This window comes from Grus americana, chromosome 9 (assembly GCF_028858705.1).
Source record: "Grus americana isolate bGruAme1 chromosome 9, bGruAme1.mat, whole genome shotgun sequence".
Lineage (NCBI taxonomy): Eukaryota > Metazoa > Chordata > Aves > Gruiformes > Gruidae > Grus > Grus americana.
Window position 1 is genome coordinate 513763 of NC_072860.1, and position 10968 is coordinate 524730.

General features: G+C 58.6%; 1 protein-coding gene across 2 annotated transcripts; it reads left to right on the top strand.

Moving 5' to 3' along the window:
* The first annotated feature begins 6476 nt into the window (after window positions 1-6476).
* On the top strand, window positions 6477-10946 carry LOC129209834 (small ubiquitin-related modifier 3). Of its 2 annotated transcripts, XR_008578237.1 has the most exons (5): window positions 6477-6683; window positions 7047-7175; window positions 8739-8810; window positions 9090-9310; window positions 9450-10946. XR_008578237.1 is itself a non-coding variant. In XM_054834876.1 (4 exons), exons 1-4 carry the CDS (start codon window positions 6663-6665, stop codon window positions 9510-9512), a joined length of 285 nt encoding a protein of 94 aa, XP_054690851.1. In that variant the 5' UTR covers window positions 6510-6662; the 3' UTR covers window positions 9513-10946. The 2 variants fall into 2 exon arrangements, 1 of the variants encoding a protein (XP_054690851.1); XM_054834876.1 differs by lacking the exon at window positions 9090-9310 and having other exon boundaries at window positions 6510-6683.
* The last annotated feature ends 22 nt before the right edge of the window (window positions 10947-10968 follow it).

The window sequence follows — 10968 nt, forward strand, 5'->3', positions numbered from 1 at the left end:
CTGTGGTGCTGGGAGGAGAGCTGAAGTAGGAGGATTGGGTTGCCAGGCTCTCTCCCCTCTTCTGTCCTGCTCTGCTGGAGTGGCTGGGCAGGGGCCGCGTCCTGGTGCTGCCAGTCAAGAGCTGTGGGAGGTGGCGACAGCATCTCCCCCGGCTGTGCGTGGCTGGGACATGACACTTTAGAGAGATCCTCAATGCCCCGCATTCGTTCGGTTTGGAGCTCCTTGCGCAAACCGCCCCGCGCGCGTGGGAGACAGCGTGGAGCCCTGTAAGAAGTGAAAATGTTGATAGAGATCCTGGCTGTGCTTGACTGGGTGGTACGCTGGCCTGGAGGGGCCGTGGTCCCCCTGCCAACCGAAGGTACGGGGACCCCATGGGAGCTTTGCTTAAGAACAAGCAACGTACGGGGGCAGCTGGTGCTAAACTGCAAAGCTGTTGGAGCTGCCTTTACCCCTCCTGGGCTGCGATGGGCTCTGGGTCCCATCCTGCCCTGGGGACTGGGTCCACTGTAATCCCTCAGGGCTACCCGAGCACTCTCCCTGGCCCTGCTCCCAGCACTAAGGGGTGGTGCCTCCAGAACCAGCAGGGATGGGGGACCCCTGCAAGCAGGTTCACCTCACCGGGACCCCGCTCGTTACAGACTCTGTCCTTCTCTGCAGAACGAGGGTGGCAGAGGGTCCTGCTCCACCTGGGGAACCGGGTCCCTGCCCGGACGGAGTGTAACCGTGCCCTGGGGACAAGCGGAGGGCATGCCGTGCTGCCAGGGCTCTGCTGGCATCCTGTGCACCAGCATCCCCGGCCTGGGGGCTGTCTGCCATAGCCTGTGATGGAGCTTCTGCTGATTTTTCTAATTACTCCTGTGAAGGTCGCTGTGTGCAGGTATCGTGTGGCTGATGCACTGCAAAGCTGGTGATCCCTTTAGCTCGGCTGGCCCGCGGCGGGGAGCTGGAGCTGGGACCTTGGGTGGCTGAGATGCCTGCCCAGGTCTGGGAAGAAACACGTCGGCACTGTAACTGAGAGCTGAGCCTGGCATCTAAAAAGACCCTTAAAAGGTGGAGGGAGAGGATGGCGACGGGGACGGCATGGCGGAGGGGTGGGACAGCGTGCCTCACCGCCGCGGGGTGCACGGCTGAGGATGGCGGGCACTCGGAGGATGCACGAGGGAACTTGGAAAGAAGGGGTTAACGGGATGTCACGGGGAGCTTGGGTTTGAGCCACAGGACAGCCGCTGCGATGGTGGGCTGCCCAGGGCAGGGCTCGGCTTCTCTGCCATGGGATAGGAAAGGTGGGACAATGTGGTGGGTTGACCCTGGCTGGAGGCCAGGTGCCCACCAGAGCCACTCTCTCACTCCCCTCCTTCACTAGACAGGGGAGAAAAGGCATAACGAAATGCTTGTGGGTCGAGATAAGGACAGGGAGAGATCACTCACTAATTGTCGTCACAAGCAAAACAGACCAAACTTAGAGAGGGAATTCATCTGATTTATTACTAGGCAAAACAGAGTAGAGGAATGAGAAATAAAATCAACTCTTAAAACACCTCCCCCCACCCCTCCCATCTTCCCGGGCTCAACTTCACTCCCGGCTTCAGCCTTCCCCCCCTCAGCGGAACAGGGGGACGGGGAGTGGGGGTTACGGTCAGTTCATCTCACGGTGTTTCTGCCGCTTCTTCATCCTCAGGGGGAGGACTCCTCTCATCGTTCCCCTGCTCCAGCATGGAGTCCCTCTCACGGGGTGCAGACCTTCAGGAGCAAACTGCTCCAGCGTGGGTCCCCCACGAGGTCACAAGTCCTGCCAGCAAACCTGCCCTGGCGTGGGCTCCCCTCTTCACGGGTCCAACGGTCCGGCCTGGAACTTGCTCCAGCGTGGGCTTCCCACGGGCCGCAGCCTCCTTCAGGTGCCTCCACCTGCTCCAGCGTGGGGTCCTCCACGGGCTGCAGGTGGAATCGCTACACCCTCTCATCCTTCCTCCATGGGCTGCAGGGGGACAGCCTGCTTCACCATGGCCTTCACCATGGGCTGCAGGGGGATCTCTGCTCTGGTGTCTGGAGCACCTCCTCCCCCTCCTTCTGCACTGACCTGGGTGTCTGCAGAGTTTCTCACATCTTCTCACTCCTCTCTCCGGCTGCAAAAGCTCTAACTGGTTTTCTTCTTCTTAAATATGTTATCACAGAGGCGCTGATTGGCTTGGCCTTGGCCAGCAGCGGGTCCATCTTGGAGCCGGCTGGCATTGGCTCTATCAGACACAGGGGGAGCTTCTGGCAGCTTCTCACAGAAGCCACCCCTGTAGCCCCCCCGCTACCAAAACCTTGCCATGCAAACCCAACACAGACAAACAGCCAGCGCCCTGAACGAGATGAAATCCCGGGGTAAAGACCGAGCTGGGAGTGTGGGCCTCTCACTTGGTGACAGAGGATGACCGTGGCGGGGTGGCCCGCAGTCACCATGGCAGCTTCCATCCCTGCGCAGGGCCGTGGCCGTGGGGGCAGGGGCACACCGGCTCCGTTCCCTGCTGGAGACCAGCAAAGATCCATCGTGGCTGTGGAGGGTTTGGGAGGAAGAGCCAGGCTCAGGGGACCCCACGTGCTGCCTCCCCTGGCTCCTGCCCCGGGAGAGGAACGGCCCCAGGCCCCAGGACATGCTGAGGGTGCCCGGCCGGAAAGCAGCTCTGCAGAGAAGGCCCTGGGGGTCCTGGTGGACACCACGTTGAACTTGAGCCAGCAAAGGCGGCCGAGGGTGTCCTGGGCTGTATGAGGAGGAGCATTGCCAGCAGGTCGAGGGAGGGGATCAGCACCGCTGAGGCCTCCCCTGGAGGCCTGTGTCCAGTGCTGGGCTCCCCAGGACAAGAGAGACGGGCACAGACTGGAGGGAGTCCAGCAAAGGGCCACCAAGATGGGGAAGGGACTGGAGCAGCTCTCCAGGGAGGAGGGGCAGAGAGAGCTGGGACCGTTCAGCCTGGAGCAGAGAAGGCTCGGGGGATCGTCTCCAGAGATGGAAATATCCAAAGGGAGGGAACAAAGGAGATGGAGCCTGGCTCTTCTCAGTGGTGCCCAGGCTCCGTCCGGCTCAGGGTGGCCCTCCTTCAGCAAGGGCTTGGACCAGATGACCTCCAGATGACCTCCAGAGGTCCCTGCCAACCTCAACCACCACCACCACCACCAGGCACTGCCCAAAAGGGGCCTGAGCAAAGGCAGAGGCCTGAAGCACGCTGCCGGACGGGCTCTGCATCACAAGGTCTGTGTCTGAGGCTGGGGGAGGAGGTTCTGGGTCCCTGGAGAGCCCTGTGATGACACCAGAGAGTCACAGTCACCCCATGACGTCACTTGCAGTGGGCACCCATACACGCCAGCGTGGTGTACTGCCAGCGGCACACGAGACGTTGAGTCCTGTGGGCAGCACCCGAGCTGTCGAGTCCTGCCAACAGCACACCAGCCATCGTGACCTGCCAGCGGCCGAGGAGCCGCTGAGGAGCCACCGAGACCCACCAGCGGCACCCATCAAGTCCCGCCAGCAGCAGAGGACAGGACACCAAGTCCCAGCAGCAGCACTGGAGGCGTCCAGGCGTGAGCCGGCGGTGCCGGGAGCCGCCAGGAGCTCCCGGTGGGGGGACACCTGCCCCATCTGCTTGGGTCCCCTTGAAGACCCTGCTGGCGTGGACCCGTGCTGGCATGCCTTCTGCCACGCCTGCATCCAGCGCTGGGCTGCCATGGCCCTCGCTGCCACCTGCCCGCTCTGCCGGCAGCCCATCGCGGCCATCCGCCGCCTGAGGGTGGACGACGACCATGCCGGGGTGGCCCGCAGTCCCCACGGCCGGTTCCATCCCTACGCGGGGCCGTGGCGGCGGGGGCGGCAGAGGCAGCAGCGGCAGCGACACCCCGGAGGCCCCCGGCGCCGGAGCCTCTCTGCCGAGCGTGGGGAGCGCAGCCCCCCCGTGCCCCGCCAGCGTGTCCGGAGCCTGTCCTGGGAGTGGGACAGCGACGGGCGCAGCCGGCTCCGCTCCCCGCCGGAGACCCGCGAAGATGCATCGTGGCTGCGGAGGGTCCGGGAGGAAGAGCCGGGCTCAGGGGACCACGTGCACCACCTCCCCTGGCTCCGCCCCTGAGTGGGGCTGCTGGGCCCCCCGGGGTCCCTCTCAAATAAAGTCACCAGTGTTGCAGAGAGAGGGGCCACGCCTGGTTTCTACACACCGCTTTGCTCGTCCCCGAGGGGATGCATCCCTGGAAGGGGAAGGAGAAAGGGAGAAAGGGAAAGGGAAAGTCCCCTGGGACTCTTCCAAGCAGATCCCCAGAGGGGACCAGTGTCTGCTCTCCTGAAGGCCAGGGCGAGGAAAGAGGTTGAGATGGAGGTTTGGGGGAGACGCCTCTCCTCTCCTCTCCTCTCCTCTCCTCTCCTCTCCTCTCCTCTCCTCTCCTCTCCTCTCCTCTCCTCTCCTCTCCTCTCCTCTCCTCTCCTCTCCTCTCCTCTCCTCTCCGGCACCCCCCTGTGTGCTGGGATCCCACGGGAGGCTCTCTGGGCCGGGGGAGGCAGCCCCAGCACAGCCACCAGCTGCCTGCGCTGCCTGTGGGAGAAGCGGCCCCAGCCGGGATGTTCCTCGTGTTCAGGGAGTCTCTTCAGGGACACAGGACCGCAGGCCAGCAGGAGAGCACCTGCAGTGCGGCACAAAGGAATTCCAGCCGCTCCAGCCAGCCAGACGGCTTCATTGGGCCCAACCGAAATGTCCTTGTGCAAACGCACATAGCACGGGGACCAAACAAGAGGAGCTGGAGACGTGCGCACGCCTGCAGGGCTGTGATCTCATCGGCATCACGGAGACGTGGTGGGATGGCTCCTGTGACTGGAGTGTTGGGATGGAAGGGTACAGGCTCTGTAGGAAGGACAGACGAGGAGGGGTGTCACCTCTACGTCAACGACCAGCTGGAGTGCATGGAGCTCCACCTGGGGATGGACGAGGAGCCGACCGAGAGCCTCTGGGTCAGGATTAAAGGGAGGGCTGGGGCAAGGGACATCATAGCGGGGGTCTGTGACCAGGGAGACTGAGCGGATGAGGCCCTCTATAGACAGATAGGAGCAGCCTCACGTTCACAAGCCCTGGTCCTCATGGAGGACTTCAACCACCCCAGTATTTGTTGGAGGGACAACACAGCGGGGCACAAAGTAATCCAGGAGGTTCCTGGAATGTGTTGATGATAACTTCCTCCTCCAAGTGATGGAGGAACCAACGAGGAGAGGTGCCATGCTGGACCTTGTTCTCACCAACAAGGAGGGGCTGGTAGGGGATGTGAAGCTCAAGGGCAGCCTTGGCTGCAGAGACCATGAAACAGTGGAGTTCAAGATCCTCAGGGCAGTGAGGAGGGCGCACAGCAAGCTCACTGCCCTGGACTTCAGGAGAGCAGACTTTGGCCTCTTCAGGGACCTGCTTGGTAGACTACCACAGGACAAAGCCCTGGAGTGAAGAGGGCCCAAGGCAGCTGTCGAGCGCACCCTCAGCGAGTTTGCCAATGACACCGAGCTGTGCGATGGGTTGACACGCTGGAGGAAGGGATGCCATCCAGAGGGACCTGGAGAGGTGGGACCGTGCAAACCGCATGAAGTTCACCAAGGCCAAGGGCAAGGTCCTGCACGTGGGTCAGTGCAATCCCAAGCACAACTACAGGCTGGGTGGAGAATGGATGGAGAGCAGCCCTGAGGAGAAGGACTTGGGGGTGTTGGGGGACGAGAAGGTCCACATGAGCCAGCACCGTGCGCTGGCAGCCCAGAAAGCCACCCGTGTCCCGGGCTGCGTGTCCAGCAGCGTGACCAGCAGGTCGAGGGAGGGGATTCTGCCCCTCTGCTCCGCTCTGGTGAGACCCCCCTGCAGTGCTGCGTCCAGCTCGGGGGTCCCCAGCACAAGAAGGACATGGAGCTGTTGGGGCGAGTCCAGAGGAGGCCATGGAGATGATGCGAGGGCTGGAGCACCTCTGCTCTGGAGACCTCAGGCTGAGAGAGTTGGGGTTGTTCAGCCTGGAGAAGAGAAGGCTGCGGGGAGACCTTAGAGCACCTTCCAGTCCCTGCAGGGGCTCCAGGAAAGCTGGAGAGGGGCTGGTGACAAGGGCAGGGAGTGACAGGCCAAGGGGAATGGCCTGAAGCTGGAGGAGGGGAGATGGAGATGGGATGTGAGGCAGGAATGCTCCCTTGGGAGGGCGGGCGGCGCACAGCGACCCCTTGCGGCTCGGCGGGGAACCGGCTGCCCTTGGCCCCGCCCCTATACCTCCGTCCCGATAGCCACGCCCCTTTACCCTTGGCCCCGCCCCTACACCGCCGTCCCGATGCCCCGCCCCTGTACCGCCTTCCTCTTGGCCCCGCCCTCTGGCCCCGCCCCGCGGCTCTTGGCTCTTCCGGTTCGCCGTGACGCACTTTCCAGTATCGCCTTCCACGCCCCCCCGACCGCCACGGGCCGTCTCTCACGTGACCCGGCCGAGACGGCCAATGGGAGCGCGGGACGGCTAGCGCGGTGGCCGGGCGGGGGGGGGCGGGGCCGAGGCGCGCGCTCTCGCGGGCGGCAGGCGGCGGCGGGAGCCCAGGCGGGAGCCGAGCGCGCGGGCCGCTCCCTCAGCGCGCGCGCGCGCGCCGTCCCCTCCCCTCCCCCCCCGCCCCCCGCCCCCCGTCCCGGCCCGTCCCCGCCGCCATGTCGGAGGAGAAGCCCAAGGTGAGGCGCGCCGGGGCCGGGGCCGGGGCGGCGTGGCGAGGGCCGGGCGGGGGGGAGCGAAGGCCTCTCCGCCGGGCCCTGGGGCAGGGCTGCCTGTAGGGCCCCGCCCCGCCCGGTGGCGTGCGGCGGCCAAGATGGCGGGGTGGGCCGGGCCGGGGCGCGGCGGGACGCCGAGGAGGAGGAGGCGGCGGCGGCGGCCCAGGCCCCGGCTCCGGCTCCGGCCCCGGCGAGCCCCGGGGGAGCCTGCGGCGTGTGGCGGCCGACCCGAGCACGACCTCCGCTCCGTTCCGCGGGGCTCACCCGGGGCACGGCTGGCCTGGGCCGGGCTCCGAGCCCTCACCTCCCGCCCGTTTCACCCTCTAGGAAAGCGTGAAAACGGAGAACGATCACATCAACCTGAAAGTGGCGGGGCAGGACGGCTCCGTGGTGCAGTTCAAAATCAAGCGGCACACCCCGCTGAGCAAGCTGATGAAGGCGTACTGCGAGCGGCAGGTGGGCTGCGCGGCTCCCGCTGCCCGGGGCTGCAGGGCGGATGTGTGCGGGGTGCTCGGGGGGGCTGGCCACCTCCCTGCAGGTTTCCTCTTCGGGTAATGAGAGCTGCCTCTCCCTCGCCAGGTGCTCCGACAGCTCTAAGAACGTCCCGTGACGGAGTTCCCAAAATTTCTCAAATTGGGATCCTCGCACTGAGATCAATTCACTCTGAATTTTTAGCCTCGTAGCCCTCGCCTCTAAAAACTTCATCAGCTTTATACAGCGTGCGTTTTCTGTTTGGAAAATGGCACGCACAGAAAAAGTCTCCTGTGCTGTGACTTTTGTCACAGGTGGTTTTTTTCCCCTCCTCCCTTCACGTGTCTCTCCGGGTGTTCGCTGCGCAGTTGGGACTGCTGATTTCTGCAGGCGGTGGCCAGCTGCTCTGTGTTGGTGGCTGTTCCTCGGTGGCACCCTGACCTAAATTGGAGAGGGATTTATCCGTGGAGCCCTCAGTGCTCACTTCTGCACCGTGTTGGGTGGTGCAGAGCAGAGAGGGGGATTCACATGGCTTTTGGGAGCAGATTCACATTTTATTTGCTGGCATTTCCCCTTGTCCCTTACTTGCGGAATCCTTTTTTCCCTTACTCGCGCCTTACGTTCCGCCCTGTCCCATGTCCGATGTAGCGTAACGTCCCTTGAGTTGGCAAAGAGAACTGAATCCGTTGGGTCTGGAGAGAGACGCAGGGAGTTTCTGCGTTCGTGTGGCTCTGTGTGTGACTGGGAGTGTGAATTGCGTGGGGATCTCAAAGGGTTTTAGAGGACGAAGCAAAGACCTCCATCCCTGAGGCAGGGAGTAAAGACTGCCTCGTGTGATTAAACGCTGTCAAAACAGGAGTTAGTCATTTATTCCACTCGGGTTTTAAGGGCAACGTTAACTTACTCACGTTAGACCCTGGCATTTTTCTAATAAACCTTGCAAGACAAATCTGCATGGAGTCCTGCAAGTGCTTTTTTCCTCAAACAGTCATCTTCATGGTTGCTTTTTTCATCAGAAGATGAAGAACTAGAACCGGGAGCTGATGTCTGGCATGAGCGAAAACTTGTCTCAGCTATGGGTAGTCGATGCTGATAGCTAGTTACACAGAAAAGTAGTTTTTTTCAGATGTTTTTAAAATGTTTTCCTTTGAGCCAACTTCCATTACTTCTCTGACTGCTTGAGAAACAATTGCTGCTCCTTCCTGACACGTCCTCTGAGGCTTTACAGAGCGGTGCATCGATTGATCTCTTCTTAAGTGACCTTTGTAAATTAATTGTTGACATTTGTGCCTCGCAGAGCAGGATCAGAACCAGGTGCCAGACCTGTGGTTCCGTGGAGTCCTTGCTGTGACAGCATTGCGGCAGGACTTCGCTCAGACCGCTCCGCTTCCTCAATTTATGTAGCGCGATAGATGCGCTAAGTTTCCTGTCTGGTTAAATCTTTCAAATCTTAATTTTGTTAATATTTTGGCAGTAAGTCTGTAAATGTTTTGTTTGGATTCAGAAACAAAAGCGTGGTTTCTCATATTAATTGCTTTAAACTTGCAGGGCTTGTCGATGAGGCAGATTAGGTTCAGATTTGATGGACAACCAATTAATGAAGCAGACACACCTGCACAGGTATGAAAAACACTTTTACTGCAAATTGCTATACAAATATTTTTATGTCTGCACGGAGATCAAAGGAGTTTGAAATCAAAACGATTCTGAAATAGTTGCTGTAGGTTTAATATGTTCCAAATAATTTTTCTAGGGTGGGATTTTTAATTTTTTTCCCCTTGAGTGGTTTTGCTGTTGAGCGGGGGGAGGAAAATGTGTAGGAGCCTTGGTGCCGGGGTGCTGGGGTGGAAATGACCGCTGGCAAGCACTGGCGTTTTCGGTTCTGTCCTCCTGCCTCAGCCTGTTCAGAGCCAGCACTGGCCGTGCTGAGAACGAGGGGAATTCCTTGGGCTGGCGAGGCTGGAGGCAAGGAACGGGGAGACGCTTGGCCAGGTGACACGCTGCAGAAGACCCCAAACTGCCGCGTTTGGTCCGAGTGAGGAGTGCGGCTCTGAAACCCATTTCGGTGTTGGCGATACTCTGATTGGAGAGATGATGGAGCGCCTGCTCTGGAGTGACCGGTGGGGAGTGTTTCATGCGTTAATTAAAATTACACCTCAAGTGCCCCATTACTGGTACCGGTTAGAAGTAGAGCGCCAAGTGCTTTCGTAACCGTGAGGTTGTGTGTCTCGAGTCTTATTTTCCGTATTTCTCTAACAGCTGGAGATGGAAGATGAAGACACTATCGACGTGTTCCAACAGCAGACGGGTGGAGTGTGTTAAGACGTGCCGTCCTTTGGAGAAGAGGAGTTTAAGGATCCTCATCGCACCTCACTCTCTCATCTGTCCTTGGATTTGCTATTTAATAGTAAACAAATGAACATGCCAATCACCCGGGATTCTTCTAAACTTTAGAGGACATTTACCAAAATTGCTTGTTGTCTTTGACGTACTGCGTGTGCAAGTCAAAACAGTATCTGCAGGGATTAATCTATATCTTAAATTGGGCCAATTTGATTTAAGTTCAGATTTAACTAATATGCGTTGTCTCTCTGCTGTTATCCTTTTTTGTTTGCTTTTATTTTTTTTATTTTTTCTTTAAACCTGTGGCCTAAATATTCATCCGTGTGTTAGGACATGGAGTGTTCACTCCTGGCTCTTGTCGGTCTCGTCCCTCTGTTTAATTCTAATTGTGTAAATAATTCAGTATATTTTCATGCCAATCGTGAGCATAAAAAATTTCCTTTTAAGATACACCTAAGGGAAGGAAGGAAGGAGAGATGCTGGTTTTAAGTTTTTAGCGCCTGTTGCAAACACAGTTACGTCAGAATCGTTAAGCCTACGACACAAGGCTGGTACACGCAGATACAACGCTTAGTATAGAGTTGGAGTTTAAGATATTGCAGATTTACATGTGCTTTGTCATATTATGAGGAAAAAGTTGTCTGAAATATACTTTTTTAATGCAGAAATAAGATTCGTCCTGAATTATTCTCAGAAACGGAGTTAGCAAAGCAGCCGGCCCAAAAACCAGCACTCGTGACGGAGCAGCAATATTATTTTTTTGTTGTGCAAGCTTATAAAAAGAAAAACCCGTCACGGCAGCTTCGGCCGTTTGCTGGGTGATGGGCAGAACCTGTCGCCTTCCTCCTGCTCCCCTTAGGACGTCTCCTTATTTCTCAGGGGGTACTAGATATGCGCGGCCTCGGGTTTCTTTTTAATACTTGTTTTTTGGTAGAGAAACTTGATAAACGAGAGGGGAAAAAGCGCCTTTTGATGTCACCGAGCTGTACGTGCAGAAGAGCCGTCAAGAACATGGTGAGCGAGGGAAGAGAGATGTGTGTGCACGTTCAGAAAAAATAATCACCTGCTCTACTGCCTCCCCAAACTTCCTGGATTTTAAATGCGTTTGTGCGACGGGTTCGAGCCGTTCCCAGGAATCGCGAGGAAGTTGGGCCAGGTTTGCCCGCTGCTGCTCCGTGGGATCGTTACCCGCCTTTTAGATTTACCTGATTTACCTTTGGCCGTCTTCGCTCACCTCCCGCTTGCTGGAAACCTTGCTGGAAAGGCCCTTTATTTTCTTTTTTATCGTTTCATTTTCTTGTATAGGAGAGGCAGGGGCGGGACGTGCCGTGGATCTTGCTGTTTATTCACCGGTTTGTACATTTATTTGTTGTCCTTTCCTACTGTACACAGTAAATCTAGTTTGGTACTCTGTCTCCTGCCTTACGCTTCCCGC